Raw genomic sequence first — 21,502 nt, 5'->3', positions numbered from 1 at the left:
CAGTAAAGGGCTTGCAGGTTCTCCCTGCAGCTCCTCTCCAGGCCAGCAATAACATTGTTACTGTGAAGAATCAAGTTGATAAAGACCTTCATAGCCCACCTCCGTTAAAACCCACTCCACAGGAACTAATCTACTTCAGGGGGAAAAAGCACCAACATGGGTAAACAGCACTGGAATAAATCAAACCTGCTTGCAGGTGAGCCAGGACCAAACGAAAAGTGCAAAGTAAAACAGGTAAGTGAAGCTCGGTGGTCTCAAGCACTGAATCCTGGAAACTCACCCCACAAGGTGTTTCACAGGGGATTTCACGGCCATTTGTAGCCTTTCCTTTCTGCAAACGGGAGAGGGCAACTCGAATTACTTCCTTCAGCCTGTACGAATTCTGGCTTGGTGTGACTGCCTTCTCTCAGCAGAGAAGGACGCGGTGGTCACCACTGCGCTTACCTGCAGGAAAATACTCCTTTCCCTCCCTACCTTCCCTCAGGAGCTCCAGCATCAGCTGCATGTGGCCATGCCAGCCTAACTTCCATACTCCTTCCGGACGAAGGAGATGGTGAAAATGCATCCGATCACTCTGTCCAGCTTGCAGGATCTGGGCAGCTGCTAGGGAATCACCTCCCACTTTCCTATAGCTGTGAGGAGAGGGGCCAGTAGTCCCTGCCAGGCGTCTACCCCAGGCTCTGAGCGCAGAAGCAGCAGGAGCCTGCCAGTGAGCAGTGGAAACAGTCACCGGATGGGGGCCAAACGACAGATTTATTTGCAAGAGAGGAGCGTGAGGCACCCAGTAATGGGGCTGAGACTGGTACGCATTTGCACACACCACCCCCCCCACGCAGGGAATGCGCCGGCTTCCCTGCAGACGCGTGGGGCCATCTCTGTAAAGGAGCTGGCCCCTCGGAGGCCGTGCACCGGACGCAACCCGCTCGTTTGGATGATGTCCCACGCTGCAGCTCAGATCTGCCTTCCAGGCCCCCCACCCCTCTTCGAGACGCCTTAGTTCATGCCGGCGAGGGGAAAACGCTTTACCATCTGTTCATCTTCAGGGTCTGACTCATTATTTTTATTTCAGCTGTCGCCAAGCAATAGCGAAAATCCCAACACACCAGCATATCCACTGCTGCAAACTGTCTTGTCCTCAGCCACCAGAGAAAAAGCAGCTCATCCGCAGTGTGTGATACTAAATGTTCTGCAAAAAGACAGGAAGGAGGAAAAGGGTACAGTCAGCTTCTGAAGGTGACCTTGGTCATCAACATACACGGCATCCAGGCAAAAAACGAGAACTTGTAGTCTCTGGAAATGGAGGAATGGGGCTCATCTCTGAAAGCACCCATGTCCACAGGTGACGGAGATGGTGGAGGTGGTGTAGCCCTCTTCTGCCCCTCTGAGCCTCTAATTGAGCATTAAAACCAGGATTCAAAACAAAAGAGCGCCATCGCTTGCACCAGTCCATGGTGTACCCTGCTTTCCTCCAGCCTTACAAAGCCAGGGCATGCTACTGCTTACTCTACACGTTCTTGCCGGCTCCTTAGTAGCCCCAGAGGCTCACGCCAGGTGTGTCCCTGGCAGCCTAGACAGTACTACATAGTGCTGGTAGCCTTCGCCCGTGGTTTACTCTTGGCTCTCTTTGCCTGTTTACTACCCTTCTCCTATCCCTTCCCGCTCACCTACCAGAGGACTCACGTTTTCCCCTCGTCCTCCCTCCATCTGGGAACCTGAATGCCTGTCACCGTACTACCATTTGTGTATACATTTAAAAAACCAGGATCACCAAAAAGGGAAACACCTCTAGAGCTGTTGTTTTACAACTACAGCACAACTACAGCCAGACAGAAGACATTTTGCGCTAACCTCGTCATCGCTGCCAAATGTATTCCAAACGCAGCCCTTTTCTCATAAATTACCCTAGTTAGCAACACTCCAGCAGGCGAAAGTATACATTTGAAAACTGACAATGCAAATGAAGTGGCTGCAGTTTACGTTACGGGTGACTCACGGTGAGGCCCCACTTGAAGGGATCCATGAAGTCTCCTCGGCTGCCTTTCCTCTAGCGCACCCATCGGCGAAGCCACCGGTGTCGCAGCAGGGCTGGGATGCCATAGAGGGGAAAAGTAAAGGGCCACTAAAATTAGACAAAGTGGGGCTACGCGGTAATTTCCTTCTTTTGTTGCAAAACGATGGCATAGACAAACTTTGCTTATACTCAAGGCCTATAGTAAATCCCTCAGAGTAGTGTGATCTGAAGAGGTAAAAGTGTGACCTTCAGAAGCTCACGCCTTTTGCAGGCATTAATTTAATTTAAGGATGAAGGCCCAGGGCCGCGCAAGGCAGTGGGTGGAGACGAGCCCCACAAGCTGCTGGGCCTTGCCTTTCTTTTTTTCCTTACTGTAGGGTAAACAATCTAAATATTGAAGCCACTCAGGAAATATATTTCCACCAAAAATTTAAAACTTTTTGCTGAAAGCAGGGGCACAAAAAAATCAGGCATCTTTGGCCAACACTAATAAAACATTTTCAGACAGAATTCCATTTCTCGACGCACAAAGAATGTTCTTCTGGGACAGAAAATGGAAATTTTTTTTTTTTTTTTGATGGGTCGTGGTTTTATGCCCCAACTGACTTAGGGTTTTCTGGAGAGAAAATAAATACGTACAAATTTAAAAAAAAAAAAAAAAGGAACAAAACAAAACCCCAGACACTTCCGCTTGAGTTTTCATTGTGGCCAAACCCTGCTTTTCTGATGAGAAAAAAACAAACCTCCGCATAACATGTGCTTTCCCAGGCTCTGTAGGGCAGGCCGGGGGGCGGCCATCCTCCCTCAGCCACCGCCGCCCCAGCCCCTCACGGACTGCAAAATGGCGCCCGGCCCGGTGCACGCCGGGAGCTGTAGTCCGGCCGCCTTTCGCGGCAGCCCCGTAATATTTCCACCTCTCCACGGCTCTCAAAATGTCCCCCGCCGAGGGAAAGGCGGGTGAACTACAACTCCCAGGACGCAAAGGGGAGAGGCGGTGCGGGGAGGGCTGGCTCCTGCCCGCCTCCCGCCCCCTCCGCGCCGCTTTGCCTGCCGGGAGCTGTAGTCTCGCCGCCGCGTCCTGCGGCCCCGTGGCGGCCGGTAGGGACTCGGTGTCCCAGCGCCCCCCGCGCCGGGGCCGTCGCCGCGGCCGTCGGCGGTGGGGAGAGGCGGGAAAGGCGGTCGGCCGCTGTGGGGAGGAGTTGGGCCTGTGCCGTGTCGGGGTACGGGAGAGGGGTGCTTTCCCCCACTCTTCCCGCTGTCTGTCCGGACGGGGCGAGGCGCTGAGCCGGGGGCGGCGGGAGGGGGGGCTCCGGGCGCCCCGGTGTCGTGAGAAGAGTGTTGAGGCTGGAGCAGGGCGGCAGCCCCCGGGGGCGCAGAGGCCTCCGAGGCCGGTAGGGTGTTTGTATCTGGGGAAGGAAGCCGGGCCCTAGGCGGGCGGGCAGGACGGTAGGGGCCTGCACCCGTCATGTTGGGCAAGGCCCTGGGCTCTGTCGTTGCCCCCTCCGCAGGGTGGGGTGGCTACTGGAGATGTGAGCCAAGGCCCGGGCCTCGCAGGCTCTGTGGGCACCGTCCTGCAGTAGGGTTGGCAGGGGGTTGCCGGCAGGCTCGGCTGCAGTGCTGGCTCTGCGACCGGAGCCGAGTCTCGGCCGTGGTTTGGGGTGACTGGGGTCTCTGTTTTCCTCACAGGCTGCAGGAGGACGCACGGAGCCTGAGTAAGACCAGGATGGAAGAGTCCAATGAGGACCTTCCCTTCCAGAGGGACGCCATCCTATCCGAGTTGCGCTGTGATCACGTCACCATAACAAACCTGTGAGTCTGTCTGGAGTGCTGTAAGGGGCAGTATGCTTGGCTACAAAGGCGAAAACATCTCCTGAGGAGCACATTTTTTTCTTTTCTGTGTAACTGCCCTCAGACAAGGGATACCCCAATTCACAGCCTGTGATGAACACTTATACAGCCATCTGAAAATGGTTGTTTTAGTAGTCAGTTATGCGCTATAGTGTCTCTTTTTGGGTTGTAGTCATCACTTTAATGTGCTATAAAACTAAGCAGAAGGATGTATGATTTTCAGATGTTATTCCCCATTAATTAAGATTACACTGAGGGAAATGTCTTCAAAAGCAGCCATCAGATCCTTTTTGTCAAAGACAGTCAGACTTTAGATGGAACGCAGCACTCAGTCTGCTGAATTCTTCAGAAGTTTCTCTTATGTTTTAATGCCTCTTAAAAATCTGGCCCTAACTCTGATTACTACCTTTCTTTTAAAACAGTCTTTTTTTGCAGCAGTTAGTACTTGCAATGCATAACTATCATTTTTACATTTTCTTAGGTGCATTGAATACTGTTCATTTAGTAATGGTTTACTGTGCATGCAAGTTACATTTTTATTTTCCTAAAACCTCTCTTCTGTTCTACAGAATAAGATTGGCAATGTGAATGTGGAGACTGAGTAAATATACTGGTGCCTGCCTTATTAGGCTGTGTGTTGTTCTTTTGCCAGAAATCCAGGAATATCTGCAGACTTGTATACTAGCATGAGTTTGTGTCAGATTTAGAACTCCGATCTGCAGCTTTGGATGATTCAGAGGGAAGGAATTATTTTTAAAACTCATTTCAAAACTACATTTCCAGTATCTTGATGGAAATGTTTGTTTTCTAGGGTGGAAGTGCTGAGATCTTTGGTGGCTTTAACTGACCCTCAGGAGGGGAAGCTGACTCAGTCTCAAGAGAAAGTGAGTGACTACAGACTTTCCATGTCTGTTTACTGCATCGTTTCAGAAAGAACCTATAATTAGGTAGTTGAGCTTATTCTAATAATATATTAGAACTGTTTCTTAATTCACGTTTTTGCGAGCTGAACTGAGGCACGTGTTTTCGAACTCTGTTTCTGATTCCTGGCAAGCAGTAGCACGTTCATCAATCGCCTCAGTTCTGCAAGGTTCCCTTCAAGCAGGTGGCAGAGTGAATCAGGTATTCCAGCCGTGCTGGAAGTCAGGCTTCAGATCACAATGTCTTTTACTGACTGAAGGGCCAGCTCTTGCAGACCCTTGGTTGCACTCTCCTCTTGTTTCCATGCACAAGCATGGCGTCTACAATTAGTTTTCTTAATCCAGTGGGATTGATTTCTTGACCTGGCTTGTTTTGTGATTCCAGGAATCTAGTAATGATGTGAGTGCTTCAGGCCAAGAAAGGAGTGGAGCTTGCACTTTATGTTACGTTAAAGCAATCCTAAACTGCAGCCCTGATAGTTTTGGGGGTTCTCTGCCACTGACCTCTGTCAGTGATAGTGTCCTTTGTAACAGGCAGAATGTGATGGTTATTGGAACAGGAGGTAAAGTAGCTAATGCAGTAAAGGATCATAATGGCCAAAAGAAAGTGTGAGAGATTAGGATGCGGTTTTCTGGATTTATACAGTATGATAGGTGCAGGGTGTAATTTGGAGAGGTGATTGCTTTCTCTTGGAAGATGTGTGAGACAGTTATGGGGTATTTAGAGTTGCTCAAAAAATTTATACTCATCTTTTAGTAATTGGACCTGCTGTAACCTTTAATGAAATTTGGTGTGCAATGCTATTTTTAATTACTTCATATTCTTGTATTGAGTCTTGTGTAAGTCTTTAATTTTAATGTGCACTCATCAAGCAAAATCACTTAGGAATCCCTGAATACAGCTGCCTGTGATATTGCAGTAGTAATTATTTTGCACAGCACAGAATGATAGTCTCATACTTGATTGTCATTGCACAGTTGTATTTTTATGCTCCTTTGTATTCTAGGCACTAAACTCGCTGGCCATTTGGAAAACCATATTTGCAGCTGTTCCTGGGCCTACGTCAAAGATCTCAGCGGAGTGATAGCTCGAAGATGGGAGATGAGGATAGAGGTGAACCCTTTCTGGGCATAGTGGCTGGTGGTGCCACAGACTATGAAGGAGTTTTGCCCTCAGACACGGTGTCACTCAGTGATTCTGATTCCGATGATTTGGGGTTAGTGGATGAAGCGGAAGTTGATGCAATATCTCCTGAGGAGCCATCTGTAGATGATGGGGATTACAGATCAGGGGAGACCCCCAACTCTTCAAACAGCAGTCACAAATCTGCTGTCCAGCCGTTCCATCTGAAGGGCATGAGTTCTACATTCTCTCTCCGTAGCCAGAGCATTTTTGATTGCCTGGAAGAGGCGGCCAAGTTGTCTGTGCCCTCAATGCCTGAAGATAACGTTGTTGATGGGAGGTTTAAGCGTCCATTGCCTCCAGCCACAGTTTCAAGTAACATGATTCCAGAAAGCCTGGGAAAGCAAGCCAAAGCAGTACAGGCTCCCAAAACCTCTCCTGCAGTGCCTGACTATGTGGCACACCCAGAGCGCTGGACCAAATACAGCCTAGACGGAGTTTCAGAGTCTACTGACAAGACTAACAGGGCAGTGGCCATGGAATTTCTAGAGGGTTTGAAGAAAAGAGGGGAGGAACAGAGCTCAGCTACCCAAGAGTGCTACACCCCATACTTCAACCAGGACCCTTCCAGCTGCGGAGCTGGGAGGATTGTCTTCACCAAACCAGTAAAAAGGGGTGTTGATGGACTGGAAAAGAAAACATCAGCAGGGGAGGATGATAAGAAACACATGAAAACAGATCTGAAAGGAAAATCTCTTCAGAAGACTGATGACTTGAGGGAGGAGGATAAGGTAGAGCTGGGGCACTTAGGTAGTGGAAGTGGAAAGGCAACAGAGGAGGAGGAGTGCATGATGGCAGGGGACCAGAATACAGAAGTCAAGCTTAGTGCAAAGTTTAGTGATGCAGGCAAAGAGACATCGGTTGAAACAGTTGGATTCCATTACAGTAAGAAGAAGAATAGGAAAAATTTCCGACCTAAAGTAGACGATGAAGGGGACGGGGAAGAGTCCTGAAGAGTGGAGCACAGTGGCGACATCCAAGGACTTGTATTGTCTTTGGATATGTTTGGGTTTTTTTTCTCTGACTTTTTTTTCTGGTCTGGAAACCATGTGATAGCTTTTTGTCTAACGGTTTGCATTGTAGCCAGCAAGAACATTTTATATTGTTAGAAATCAAGCTACCTAAAATACACTCCAGACTTTTGGTCTGTGAGAAGCCTCGGGGCCAGGATAGTTGCACCCTAGCAGGAGAGAATAAAGTGTGCTTTGTTTGCTTGAGCAGCTCCCTGGGGCTTGCTCTGGAGACGAAGTAGCTCTGGGTGCCAAAGAAAAAGACGTGTTAGCTAAAAGGCTGCAAGGCTTCCTACTAACCCCCAAATTTAGAGCTGTTCCCAAATCCTGGAACAAAGATGATGAGCTCACCATAGAGATTTTTAAACAATGAAAATAAAACCTAGTCTTCCACTAGATGTGATTTATCCTGACCCTGTCCCAGCGAGGAAAACTTTTTTTTTTTTTTTTTTTGTAATACATCCTTCTCTCATTGCCATTGAGAGTGAAAGCACAATGGTGCCCAATCATGAGTTTGGAGAGCCTAAATATTAGGTTTGGCTCAATATTTACCTTATTTAGTGTTACATGATAAAGATTTTAAACACAGTGTTTCCTGCGGAGGAATGCAGGTGGATGTATCCTGGTGAAGACATGCTGGGGATGGCTTCAGCAAAGTCTCACCATGTTGAGTGTAGACCAGGATTTGTAGCAACTTCAGTTGTTAAGTTGGGCAGCAGCTTTTCCTCTTACTGGTATGATATGATGTGATGATTCTTGCCCTGCACATTTGTATGTCCTTATGTCCTTTCCAGGTGGCACTGCTTCCACATTGATTCCGTGTATGGATTTGGGGAATGAGGAATTTATACCAGAACTGGATATTTTTTTGTTCTTTGGTATTCAATAAACTTTTAGTTGTAGCTTGATTTCTTCATCTCTTTGAACCATGCTGATTAATGAAGCTACAGGAGTTCTAACAAATAATCAGTTTATTTGATTTGAGAATTGTCTCAAAAATCTCCTAGAGTGTTATTCTAAGCTTACCCTCTTGTAACTTCTCCCTCAAGTCTTATATCTTAGATTCTAAAATTCACATTTTTAACATTTTCAACCATTTTACAATATATAATCACCTCATACAATGAATCATATTGTAATGAATGTAAACTATAGTAGTCTTTCACACAGAATGTCAATAAATTTCATGAATAAGGATGAGAGATTAAATTCTTTGAAAGGTTATATGATTTGAAACTCAAGTTAGTTCAGGTCAGTTTGGACTGACATTTTTTTGCCAGTATTCTAAATTAGCCAACCCCAATGTTAGTATTTATAACTGTGTAGTGAAAGATTTCTTCTTTAGAATTTGTGATCTTTCTTGGTAGACTCTTTGCTCTGACTCTGAAGGATATTTGAGGCGGTTACTTCCTCTGTGGGGGTATCGGCACCCTATCAATAATTAAGTGGTAAGCCCAAATCATTTGGGTCTTTGTGTTTGAACCGATGCATCGTTTGGCAGCAGAAACAGAAAACAATGTAAAATGAGTAATACTGCTCCATCTTTTGAAATTCAACTTTTAATTTTAAAAGCAGAATGTATTTTCTCACAGGCATACAGTTTGATGTGCATTAATTAATGGGTCATTGCTAAATAAATCTGGAGTTCCAGTGCATGTGTGTGGGACATGACAACATTTCCAGATGATAGATAGATTTTGGTTTCCAGTGGATAATTAATGTGCTGAACACAATTAAAATTGAAGCCATTTCAGAATGGAAGCTGCTGCCAGAGCAGGGCATGCTGGCTGTAAGATATGCATTATTTCCTAACAAAAAGTGTAGCTTGGTACAAATGTAGTGGTTTTATACCTTCTGCTTGCCTAGGGTGAAGAACAGGTAGGACAGTACCAAAATTCCATCACTGTTAATTAGGTTGCTGAGGTCTGGGGCACAGCTGAATAAACTGGACAGATGCCTATTTTATGAAGAAATCATAACAAGTTTAATAGCTATTAATAAATGACTCATGTCAGAAAGGTGTTTTTATCAGCTCTGAAATATTTTTTTTCTGCCTCTGGTAACAGAGAAGGCTTTTGCACAACCTGTGTTTATGTTGCATAGAAGCAGTGTTACGTGCATGAGGAAATTAAGTTCACTTGAAGTTTATCTAAGAAGGACCACAACCCAATACTTCCCCCTTCTGATGCTGTTTATATTATTCCAAAGAAATTTCCCTTTAAAGGATGGTAGTAATATTTGTTTTATTGGTGTATCTTTTCATATAAAATTCTAATAAAGCCAACTAACTTTTGTATGCTAAAAACGTACATGCCAGTTTAAGTAATGAAAAAAGTCACACAAATTCCTAGTTTGTAGGAAATTTTTTGCTACAGATTCTTGCTTTAAAATTCTGAGTAATTTTTTTTTCTCCCTGACCTTTGAGAGAGAAGAGTGAAATGAAATCAGAAATCCACTCAGGTGTAGAGGCAGTGTTCCGTGTGGTGTGATACGTAAAGGCAAAGTCTCCTTTAATAGCAGCAAGCTGACAGCAGCTACAATTTGGCATCAAAGCGAAAACACAAGCAGTAGAGGCTGGGGGTCTGGCTGCGGGAGGGCCACCTGCTTCGTGTTTGGAAAGCGACTGCAAGCCACCGCGCGTTCGAGGACTGTGCGATGAGATTCCCCTTTCTGGGGACGAGTGAGGAGCCCTCAATAAGGAACACTGGCAAAGGAATACCTCACAGAAGCCAGCGTGGGAAGAGAAGACGGTGAGTGCAATCATTTGAGGGTTTTAAGAACTTCAGGACTGTAATAGTTCAGTATCCCAGGCCCTTTCCTGTGGAAACTATTGCTTGATTTCCTTTCTCAGCAACTCAGAAATGCGAGCTTGCTTTCTTGGCCAAGGAAGCGTCTTGATTTTTAGTGCGTAAACGATCACCCTTCAAAAGGGAGACTCCCTCTAACAGAGAAATGTGTAAATTAGCAATGATGACGTTGGATTGAGGGGATGCTATTTGGAGAACAGAAGGCAGATCGTATTTAGAAAATAAGGTGGTGGAGTCATCCTGGAGGAGAAAGTTTTTAGTGCGATTTGTGGAATGGAGTTTTGGAGAATGGACCAAGCAATACAGGAGCAGGAGGGAAGAAAGCCCAAGAAATTGAAGGAGGAAAAATAAGAAATCCTGAGTAGTGTCAAACATTGACAGTGGTTGGCATAAAGTTTTGAGAGCTGGGCCTGAGGCCTTCGTGTAATTAGGATTTTACTTCTACAGTAGGTCAGTAGGACAAAAGGTTTAATTTGAAGAAATAAGAGTAGAATTCAGTTATCGATGTATGTGATGTCAGTCTCGGACTGATTTGTGCGCTCTTCTCTTTCACTTCTTTCTGGCAAAGGCACTTCTGTATTGGCATTCGTCACACCTAATAGGATTGTAAAAGCCATGTGCTTGTTTAAAAGCCTTAGGACAAGGGGCACATAATAGTAATTGCTTAAAAAAACTTTAAAATGTTTAAAATAATCCATAATAAAAAGATACTGTAGATTGTATTACTTTGCATTTGCTCAGTAAATGATAAAAATAGGTTTCTTCTTTATTTCTCAGCTATTTAAGTTTCTGATTTTTATGCAGTTACAGTGTTAAAATTGCCTGGGGAACATCCTACAGGATGGTTTTACTTACTGGAATATTGATAATGAAGCAATTTACATAGGTGTTTTATAAGCTTCTAACAGAATTAAGTCAAGTTTGAGGTTAGGACAAGTCTGAGTGATCTGAGGTCTTGTCATGACATAACTTTGCTGAGTTTCCAGCTACTTCTTTTTCCCATTTAGTATATACATGTTCAGTTTAAGGTTTTTGGAGAGCTTTTTGTGTAATAGATAGTAATACGTAGATATTGAAACAGATCATTATGGAGAAGATCCAAAATCTTTATTGCATTGGATGTCCTGTGGTGCCTGAGAAATAGTCTGTTTCTGTCTCCAGTGTTTTAAGCTCCAAACAGTGGAGCCCTGGGACACAGGACAAGATCCTTAACTGACAGAAACAGTTGTAGCTCTGAAGGCAAATGAGCTGCGTTGATTAAAACGAAGCAGGAGGTTTGCTCGATATTTATTTTTTTTTTAAGACTATTGTTACCCATATGAAATGTTTTGGTAATACTTTGGTAGTACTATCTCATTGACTCAAGAAGCCCTCAAGACACAACCCTTTCAAGAAACCCTGTGGCAAATAGGTACTTATTTACATGGTTAAAGTTGTGTGAGACCATTCTAACTCACACTAAGCGATGTCTTTTCCCCAGAGCTTTTAGAATACCTGGAGGTATTTAAAAGATGGGTAGACATAGAGCTTAGAGACATGGTTTAGTGATGGGTTTTGGCAGAGTTAGGTTGATGGTTGGACTAGATGATCTGAAAAGTCCCTTCCAACCTAGATGATTCTACGATTCTATGAAATACACCTTGCAAAAGGTAATTTTTTTCATTCTAAAGTATGAATATTCTGTTCCTTGTTTAAATTCCCATTACCTCTAGGTATACTCCTTTGTACCTCCTTGTATGGTTCTTTTCCAATCTTTTTTTTTTCCTTGCATTTTTTTTAAACTAAATTGTTCAGCTATATTAATTAGCTTTTCCATGATTGTTTTCAATACTTACATGTATAGCTTGGAGCTGGTTGGTTGCACAAGAGGTTGGTTTTTGTTAAAAGCTCTGCCATTGAGGAGATAACAGCTGTACAGTAGCAAATCTACAAAATAGGTAGAGATTTCTACATAAGCTAATTTTTGTAGTACTTTATCCATTCTTAAATTTGCAGGAAAGATAGTCTAGGCAGCAAACTGAAGCAGCATCAGAAATACCACTTTTTTTTTTAATTAAATAGTTGAACTGTCTTGGAGTAAGATTTGTATTAAATACCCTCCCTTTTTTTGTGAGTATATTACATTATCTCAAGCTGGCACAAACTTAGTAAAGCGTTTCTTGTGTGTTCCTGTTGGACCTGTATTTGGTGTCAACATTGTTCATTTTTTTCATGACTTTTCAGGAAGCCATAAAATGGATAAGAAAGGGGAGGGAAACTGCAATGGGAGTATTAAGATAAGGAATTTTCCACGAGGCCAAAATGACACCGGAGAGTTCTAGAGACAAAGAAAACAGTAACAGTTGTGCTATGTAACACATGGTAATGCTGCACATTTTCAGATTGTTTAAAACATGTTTGTTTATATCGCAAGGGTTTGTCATCAAAAGCACAAGATAGGGTTTCCTTCTATTATGTAAGTTTCACATTTGTATGTTAGACACTTCCCTTTGAGACGTTGGTATCTAAGAAAATAGAAAAACTGGTCTAGGTCAGATCAGACAGAATACGGGTATTTTTAAAGTTGTCCATTTTAAAGAAAGAAAAAGTTGGGCAAAGGAAAACAATGGAGGGGGGGAGATGAGGTGTTTCCTTCCCAAGCATCCTTACTGAAGGAAATAAATACTTCTCAAGTAGACTAGCAAAGAGAGGGATAAATGCTGTATTCCCCTTTCTCCTGGAGGTCAGAAATGTTTCTTTACATATGTATATCACCAGAGAGAAAACAATAAGGAAAATGAAATCAAAATACGGATAAATTTCTCCTTCCTTTATCCCTATTAAACGAAAGAAACATGGTGAAATCCTAAAACTGATAAAAATGCCTATAAAAATATTACTTACCTGGGCTTCCATAACTTTAAACCGCTTTTCTTGTTCTTTCAATCCACTAAAATATTTAGACAAATTATCCACCCTGTGGAAACAAAGCAGACAGGCTAAGGAAAAAAGGAAAAGCCTCAGAATAAATCCTCAAACACAAAACCCACGTAACTTACTAAAGCCATGACCCCTTGCCAGCAATTCTGTGCTGCTGAGAAATCCCAGACCCCCCTAAAAGTTTTGTCCTTTTGAGGTGTTCCTGCAAGCATTTATTGAACAGAGCGGCATTTCTGGAACTTTTCATGCACCAGGTGCCCAGGGACTCATAAAGTCACACAGATCACAGCAGCTGTTCAGCTTCTGGCCGGGGCCGCTTAGACCCAGCTGCTGTGGAAACGAAGGACAGCAGAAAGGAGCCTTAGGTCCAGATCTGTCTCTCCAGCCACTTATGTCCCCCCTGTACCAAATGTAAACAGATCCTGGTGTGAGAGCTGAGGCCACAATATTTTCCATCACCATGGGGGAGATGAGCCACTTAAAATTTATATGAGGTTTCATTTTTGGAAACTGGCTGGACATTCAAATCCCTTTTTCCATGCAGTCCAAAGGGACTATGTAGGGAAATTCCATGTAGTGCCTCCAAATTGTTGTATTGTCCACATGCTTTCTGTATTCCTCACCTCTTCTCCCATCAGTTCCTTAATCTTAGCATCTGATAGCCCCATCACTGTGTTGTCCTAATTACTGTTTCAAAGTTTCCCTCTAGCAGGTTACGTTCCATCCAGGTCTATGTGAAAAAGCTACTGCTGGATGGGTCTGATGCATTTTGGGATTGGTTCAACGTAAAGTTCAAAGAATCACTTTCTGAGGGTATCATAAGCTTTCAAGTACACACTGGTACCACCTAAGAGCAAAGATAAAAGGCCACGGGTCTAGTGGTGTTCATCTGAACGTTTTCCAGTCTCTTTCTGGCTCTGCTACACCTGAAATCCTGTGAAGCCAGACTGATTCTTACTTTTCCCCTCCAAGCAGTAACTTCATGTACAAGGTACCATCTGTAAAGCTTTCTAACTTTAAAGATATAAAAATATAATTGTGCCCTTTGTTTGCCAGCAATTACACATGTATTTTTTGCTTGATCTCAACAATTGAGCTCTCATTCCTAGGGTTTGTCAGTGATCTGCTTATGAGAATAAAGTTTAAACCAGCATAATAATTCTAAATTATTATGAATTAAGAGTCTATGTAGATTACAGGGAGAAGAGTTATTTTCCAAGGATGTCCACAAGTACGCTGTTCTGGACTCCAGCTATTCTATGAATTAGATGGAGGTTTATTTCGAAAGACAGCACAAAAAGGAAACAGACAGCACAACAACATTTCATGGAACTTTCTTATGATGATAACTTTCACCCCCATTGTGCCTCTATTTGAAGTCAGTTTTATCATAAGAGGAAACAGCTGAAACAGGTGTCAGAAGCTTCTTCAGGAAGGCTTTGCTGTCTGGCTTTCAGTATTGCATTAGATGTTTCTGTTTCCCTTGCACATAACTACTTTGTGTCTCACTTAAAGACACAAAGTAAACATTTACTCATTCATGGTAAACCTCTGAATAATAATTTAGCACTTCCTTTCTTTAGAATACTAAACCAATTTCAGTGATATTCCTAGTGGGGAGATATTTCAGAGAAGTATTTAAATGGAGACTCAGTTAATTAAATACAATTTCAGAGCCAATATCATTAATTTCTTCTGGAAAATTGTAGTCTCGTGCCATAAAGTCATAAATAGTTGTTCTTCTGCATCTGCGGGCTGTGGGTAATTCAAAGGTCTAAGCCATTGAAAAATATAATTCAAAAGGGGATGGAAGTACATGCACCGCAGCATAGCAAAGGAACTATTCTTCCACCATTTCTTCACGAATATGATTTTCATTGAGCTTGACTGCAGATTTGGCTGGAGCTTACAGGTCTGTAATAGGACATACTTCAAGAGTGCCAAAAACTCTTCTATGATAGTAGTGATGCTGGCTTCTCACGTTTTTTCATGGACTGAGTATTTCCTAACTGCATTCTAGTTGGATTCTTCATATAAGCTTTACAAGCACCTGACTGTTTATCTCATTCAAAGCTGAAGACTTGCAAGGTACACTTATTGTGGGACAGAATAACATACTTATTAGATGTGGCCTTCAGCCTTTCTTCATTGCTTTCTTTCCTCTCTTGTTCAAGGTTTACAAGATAATTCTCTTTTTGCACCAGCTCCCATGTTATGATTTTTTGATCTAGGCCAACGGGAAGATCTCTTTCTGTAGGAAAGAAAAATAATTAAGAATTATATTTTACTCCCCTTTCTCTTATACTAGTAATGGAAAGCTGCTATGCTAAAGGAAAATGAAGTCTCGCCATTGCAGGCCCTTTGCCATTGCAGGAGTGTCACATTATGACAATGCAGTATAAAATAAGTATTTTCTCGTTTGTTTGTTGCTTTTTTTTTTTCTTGTGATGGAAAGCAATAGACCATTTTGCAGTTGGATATGACTCCTGAATTTTCTAAAGAACAGCATGGACCAATTTCTATGTTTCCATTTAAGCTTATTTACAACCTTACTGGACTTCTGACACATTTTAGCCCCAAAGTATTTAATGAGCACAGCTTTATGTTCAGATGCACTTTATCATCTAAGCTTCTTTATTAGAACACCTTGAAGTATAAAGCCTGTTGTTGCCAAGCGTCCCAGCCAACAACAGACCTCAATTTCACAGACATATTTTGAATGCAGGATACTAGTTTTGTATCTTCCTGAAGATTGGTAAAAGGGCAGCACACTTGCTGCATGCTCCAGACAGTACTGAATCTATAACCTGAGCAGTCAGGCACTTGCTTTCTTAGGGAAAAAAATAATATTTTTATTTTATTTGCTTTTGAAGAATCTTCAGTAGTGTGCTTTGGCAGCCAGAAGGAGTGTATCCGAAAGGGAGCTTAGTCAAAGGGCTCTGAATTTGTCCAGTTTGACATCAGTTCCGCTCCAAAGCCCATTATCCACTTGCGCATGAGAAGCAAATAGGCTTATTATCAGACACTATTAAATGAGATGGGCCAAGTTTGCCATCACTATAAAAAGCCCCCAAATGCCGTCTGTAATTAGCTGAACTTCATCTGCCTTTTTAGTTATAACTTTTAAGGGACCGCCATTTCTCGAAGAGTGCTTGCTCTTTCTCTCTGTCTGTGTATTGGGAAATTCCACAGATCCTAGTAGATTTTTAGACTTGGTATATGTTTTTAGAGTTGTCTGTACTTAACAATTACTAAAATTCAGGAGAAAGTGAAGTAACTATTTGTTAAACCTATCCATTGTTATCTCTTCAGAAATCAAATCCTTTTAACCAGTTTTATATTGACAACTTTATTGTAATAACTATGGTGCATAAAGAAATGCATGGTGGGAAACTGTTTATAGTAGAGGATACATTATAAGGCTTAATTTTTCATTTGTAGTCTCCTGGCGCTCTCTGTTAAAAATAAATTGTGACTCTTGGCTTAAGAAACTCTTACTTGCTCTTCTGTTTTGCCTATGCAGCATGCCTAGGAGAACGTCGGGGTCTCCAGTTGGTAGATGTTTGTTAACAACTCACCCAGATGTTCTTTTTTATGTTGCGTTTTGTTGAAGATTCTTCTGAGAACCAGAGTTATGTGGTTAATAATGATAAATGGTGGTGCTAAGGCAGGCCGGCCGTGATATTCAACAATCAGGTTGTAGCGCTGAATTTTCCAAAAGATGTCTGCATTGCCCTGAACAACTTGAAAAGTGTAGCTGTAATTGGAGAAAAAAAATGTTTTATAACTGTTTTTACCACAACAAGCTAAAGCTTATTATTACAAAATTGAGTACCTCATTTACTTTAGAAAGGGAACAGCAAGCTCAGCAAGTAGGGATAATTTAAAGTTTGTGCAAATTCTTAGACATTAAAATAATTGCAGTTGCAGTCTTCAAATGTTAAAAAATACATTAGAGGTTTTTTTAAAAGAAAGGTAATTCCACTTCACTGAGGCAAGATCAGCAAACATGCCACGTCAGTTCTTCAACCAAATGAATCATTATTAGCTGTGTTGACATTAAGCATTTCCCCTATGTGCAGATTATCCACTGTTAAGTCTGCCAAATTTATGGCTGCTTTGCACCTGCAGACTTGTGCTGCAGCACAGCCAGGGACCCAGACCCTTCTGTGCACGTTTAATGGAATTTTCAGCAGTAAAAGAGGCTTCTTTTCTTCTTGTCTTTAATGTGACTAGAGTAAGGATGATGAGAACTTAAGAACTATATGATCACAGAATTCTATCTATCAACCCCCAAATAATATTCATTAGGAAAATTACTGGTGTATTCCAAAATGAATAGCCAACAGCAATGTAGGAAATTCAGTTAAACCTTTGCAGCCTCTGTCTTGATACTTACTGAAATCGCTCTTACCTGAACATAGCAATCAGGAGATTCATAAGGAGAACATTTGTGACTAGCAGGAAGATGACCAACAGAAGTATGACGACCCAGTTGGCATAGCTATTAGGACATGATGGCGAGTTCTCCTGCAGAATCTGCAGTGGATTAACTGTACAGTTCCTGGGATACATCCGAGATGCTGCAAAGAAAGACAGAGAAATAAAAGAACAGTTTTGACAAATCCTACTTTCACATATATTTCTTAGAGTGGAAACAAAAGCTTTGCATCTTGATGAGCAAAATCTCTGACTTTCAACAAAGAATGGCAAAAATTACAAATTGTTCCTGAGGTTTGAAGTAATGCATTTCATAGCTATTTAAATGCAAATAAAAACTGAATTAATACCTCTAAACATGTCTTCTTTTAACAACTAGTGATATGGGTGGAAGCATATATTTTGTACCCTTACTGTTAACATACAAATCAAGGACAATAATGACATTGATTACTAAAATGAGATCAAATCTCGGCTGCATATAAGCAGCAACATAACTTTGTTCTGAATATTCTACAATCATTAAAAGCTTAAACACAATATTGTGGTAGTATTTTTGTACTACCCTTGTTGACTGCTAGCAGGACCATAAATATGAGACTCTCTTACCCCTAAAACGACAGGTCTTTGACTGCTTGAGCTAGTGAGCTAATTCTTGCAGTTGAAAGATCGTTTATGTGAACTAATATCCAATGTCTTTAATTTCATGAAAATATGATCGTGTCATGTACGTGAAGAGACGTTGCTTTAATGTGCAAGAGGTTTGTAACCCTAGGACAGTGCAGATCTCCAGAACTTGGCTGTTCATTCAGGAGCAAGATGACTGCCACAGCTGGCTTTTTAGTAATGTTCAGCAAAGGGGGATTGTATTGAAAAGGCTGTATCCTTTTTAGACCACTTTTGGGCTCCCAAACTCAAATCACCTTTGAGTATTTAGCAACTGTGTTTCCCCACGTGCTTGTGTCTTCGCAGTCCTCATGCTGGTGTGCATGTTAGAGGAGAAAACTCAGTAAAAGCTGTGAATGGTGTTCCTCATTCTAAATTTAAACTACTTTGTACACCTGAGCTTCCAGTTGAGGTTAGTAAGAATGGTTCTACTGCATCAGACTAGAGGTCTAGCCCTGTATCCTGTCTCCAGCTATGAATTAAATCCACAAATTTAGAGTAGCACAGTGATATTTACTTTTTTGTTCTCCATTTTTTCACTAATAATTCTTTTCCCCACTGCCATGGATAACCCCACAATCATATTCCTTGGAGCATGCAGTTACATCAAAGCCCACCACAGCTGGGACTGCTTTCACCAAAGTGCATTACCTTATATTTATCCACACTGAATTTCATTTGATGATTTAGCACTCATGAGGATCCTCTGCAACTCTTAGGTGTCAGCTTTAGCCTTTACTACCCAGTAATGTAGTTTTGTCAGCAAATTTTGTCCCCTCATTACCCATCTCCTTTTCCACATGTTTCATAAAGATGTTAAACAGAATAAGCCCCAGAGAGCCCCAGGACAAATGACTCCCTTCTGGAACTTGCCTGTGTAATTAATTCTTTTTTTCTCTGTCTTTTAACCAGTTATTTATCCAGGTGAAGACACCCTTTGGAGTCTCAATGGAGAGAAACACACATTTCTAGAGAATGCTACATCTGACCTATTTCCAAATGAGACGAATCCTATTCCAGAAATATTTGTTTCTCTCCAATTGCTTTAATGGAAATAAAAGTGACTGGTTGTGCTGTGCATGCTTACACCTTAGGCATCTAAAGATAAGTGAGATGAATCACACCCCTGCTCTCTTGTCTCATTCAGGCTTTTTTGGCTTTTCTAAGACATATGCTTTTTTCTTATTAAGCAGAGGGAACATGAAAGAATGCTTACTGGTTTGCTTCTGTCTATGGGATATTTTTGGTTCCATCTATGTTACCTCAAGTTTGAATACTACTTCAATATTGCCACTGACATTTAGCATGGTTATTCTGGCTAAATGCTGTGACATTACTTCAGACTTCTTTGGGAAATTACCTATTTTGTATTTTACCTGCTTACCTATCAGAAATGTTGCCTTTGAACTTTTATGTCCGAGTATTTCCATGTCTTGTGATTATTTATGTTGTTTTGTTTGAAATGTTGCACATATGCAATTACTAGCTTTATTTGATTTGGGCAGCTTTACTTCCAGAGTCAATAAATGCTCTGGAGCAATATTTATTCTAAAGCATAAGCGTTTGCTTTTGGGCAGAGCTGTACTGCTTTAGCACTGTCACATTAAACTACTGCCAAAATGTATGGAAGTGCTATTATTTCAGTTTACACAGGGTTATCTGGGTCTAGGTTAAACTGAACGGAAATGGACTGAAGTGAAAGAAGGTATGCCAGCCTTTAAAGCTGCAAATCCTTGTTGTGAATGTTTCAGGCAGCTTGTCTAAATAGGACTAACCCTTATGCTCTAATGTAATTCCACAGTGCATGTTATCTCTTTGCAAATAAACTATTTATATCATGGTAATGGGAAAGCTTTGGCCTGCAGGACAAAGATTAAAAAAAAAAAGGAGAGAAAAAAAAAAAAGACAATACTGGGAAGGAATTCCATGCTCTAATCAGAAGTGTGCATTCAAAAATGGCCATGTCACGGGGGAAAGAAATTTACTCACTGTCTATTTCATCCAGTGGAATCTGGCCAAATATCTGAAGGTAGGGACGATAAAGCACCCTCCTGAATATCCATTCCGCTCGGCTGTCATCAGGATGAAGTAGAGCTTGAGTTGTCACACCATAGGCAATGAGCCACACACTCAAGAAAAACAGAAAGAAGAAAACATCCTTCATCTAAACAAGAGAGGGAGAGGGGAGAAAAGGAGGAGAGGTGACTGTAATAGCATAGTAAAAGAATGGTAGTCTTTCTATATGAAAACAGCTCAAATAATTTTGTGTCTTTCCGAGCTTGTTTTGGTTAAAGGAGGTGGAATAGGATACAGTTCCATGCACAGAATTCCTCTCTTGACCTTGCTATTATCATATTGTTCTTGGCCTGTAACCAACCATTTAGATAAAAGCATGTTTTAAATTAAATAGTTCACTTAAATTAAATAGCTCATTTAGATAAAGGCATGTTTTAAATTAAAACCTTGCTTTTGAGTCATCTAACACTTAAAAATTAAGCCCATTTTATTTTTTAAGCGAATCTTATTGTACCTTTTAAATACAGATTTTCTGTGAGATCTCACAGTACCATCTTCACTGTGAATTACACGGGTTCTGCTGCATCAGTGAATCCTGGTAACAGCCGGCACTCATTGACGAGTGCTGAACCACTGATACAGCAGACATTGAAGGCTGCAAGGATCAGGTAGCTTCTGTCTTGGGTTTGCAAGCTAAGTAATGCATCTGAGGGATCGTTTTCAGGACTTCGTGCTTTTAAACATTGTGTTTCTCTACAGAAGCAGAAGTAATTGAATCCTAAAACAATTACTTAAAAAAAATAAAAATCGAATATGTATTTCAAGTGCAATAATTTTTCCCTGGTGGAAAAGGAACACTTCATCCTCTTCCCATCTAATCTGACAGAGTTCATTAGGGACTTTAGATTCATTTCAATTAGATTATTGGATTGTGCTGTTACCCAAATGCATAGGCATTTCAGCCCTTCGTGACATTACTCGGAGTTCTATTAAGAAACACAGTATCTAAACTAGGCAACACATAGTTGATGTCTCTCTGAGTTTCACCAATCTATTTTGTTTTCTGGATGATTTAAAATTTAGCGATGCTGCAGGACTGTAATGGTGTCATAGTTAAGAGAGAGGTATGACAAGTCAGGAAATATTTTTTTCCAATCTGCAGTCTCTCTGTGAAGGGGCATTGTTCTGGCATCGAACTGCCATTTTAGCAGCTCCCAGACTTGTTTCAGCAATTCTGTTGCAAGGTTAAAAAGGAGAAGACAATAAGAGACAATCTTGGATTGCTTCTCTGTTTAAGTAAGGGAAATGGTTTTGCTTGAACTCACTTGACAAACCTTTCCAGAAGGTATCATTTACTGAAGTAACTTTCACTGTTCTTTCCTTTGATGTAAGGTTCAACATTGAATTACCAAAGCTAAGGCATTGTGTTGGCTTGGATGGGGGGAAGATGAAAGGTTCCATTTTATGGTTTTGTCTGGGATGCTGTTTATGTTCTTGTTTGCATCTTCTTAATCTGTGTGTTATCTCATACGACTTCAGTAGACACATCACTGTATGTGTTCAAGGCCCTGGTTTAGCTTGGTGTGCAGCAAGGAAGGGTTAGGAGCTGTAGATCTGCCTTGTTGTCTTACAATAGAAGTCTGCTAATGCTGTAAGCTAGATAATGTTCAAGAACAAATATT

The 21,502-nt window shown here is 41.7% G+C and overlaps 2 protein-coding genes across 5 annotated transcripts in view; one reads left to right on the top strand and one right to left on the bottom strand.

The window, feature by feature from the left end:
- Positions 1–3,101: 3,101 nt before the first annotated feature.
- Positions 3,102–7,880, top strand: TSSC4 (tumor suppressing subtransferable candidate 4). Of its 4 annotated transcripts, none has more exons than XM_063332351.1 (4): positions 3,102–3,231; positions 3,698–3,820; positions 4,671–4,743; positions 5,787–7,880. In XM_063332351.1, the coding sequence occupies exon 4, from the start codon at positions 5,875–5,877 to the stop codon at positions 6,913–6,915; it is 1,041 nt and encodes a 346-aa protein (XP_063188421.1). In that variant the 5' UTR covers positions 3,102–3,231; positions 3,698–3,820; positions 4,671–4,743; positions 5,787–5,874; the 3' UTR covers positions 6,916–7,880. The 4 variants fall into 4 exon arrangements, with proteins under 4 accessions (XP_063188421.1, XP_063188420.1, XP_063188422.1 ...); XM_063332352.1 differs by lacking the exon at positions 3,102–3,231 and adding an exon at positions 3,255–3,402; XM_063332350.1 differs by lacking the exon at positions 4,671–4,743.
- Positions 7,881–8,600: 720 nt separating this feature from the next.
- The window catches only part of TRPM5 (transient receptor potential cation channel subfamily M member 5), a 56,558-nt gene continuing 43,656 nt past the window's right edge, over positions 8,601–21,502 (bottom strand). The window contains exons 21-27 of the mRNA XM_063332354.1: positions 19,794–19,968; positions 17,113–17,281; positions 16,277–16,455; positions 14,817–14,949; positions 12,663–12,735; positions 11,615–11,705; positions 8,601–10,374 (exon numbers count right to left, since the gene is read on the bottom strand). Of these exons, the coding sequence (XP_063188424.1) occupies positions 10,274–10,374; positions 11,615–11,705; positions 12,663–12,735; positions 14,817–14,949; positions 16,277–16,455; positions 17,113–17,281; positions 19,794–19,968 (921 nt within the window). The 3' untranslated portion in view covers positions 8,601–10,273. The remainder of the gene's footprint in view (positions 10,375–11,614; positions 11,706–12,662; positions 12,736–14,816; positions 14,950–16,276; positions 16,456–17,112; positions 17,282–19,793; positions 19,969–21,502) is intronic.

Source organism: Chroicocephalus ridibundus, chromosome 4 (assembly GCF_963924245.1).
Source record: "Chroicocephalus ridibundus chromosome 4, bChrRid1.1, whole genome shotgun sequence".
NCBI lineage: Eukaryota > Metazoa > Chordata > Aves > Charadriiformes > Laridae > Chroicocephalus > Chroicocephalus ridibundus.
Note: the sequence above shows the minus strand (reverse complement) of the source record. Positions and strands in the feature narration are given on the sequence as shown.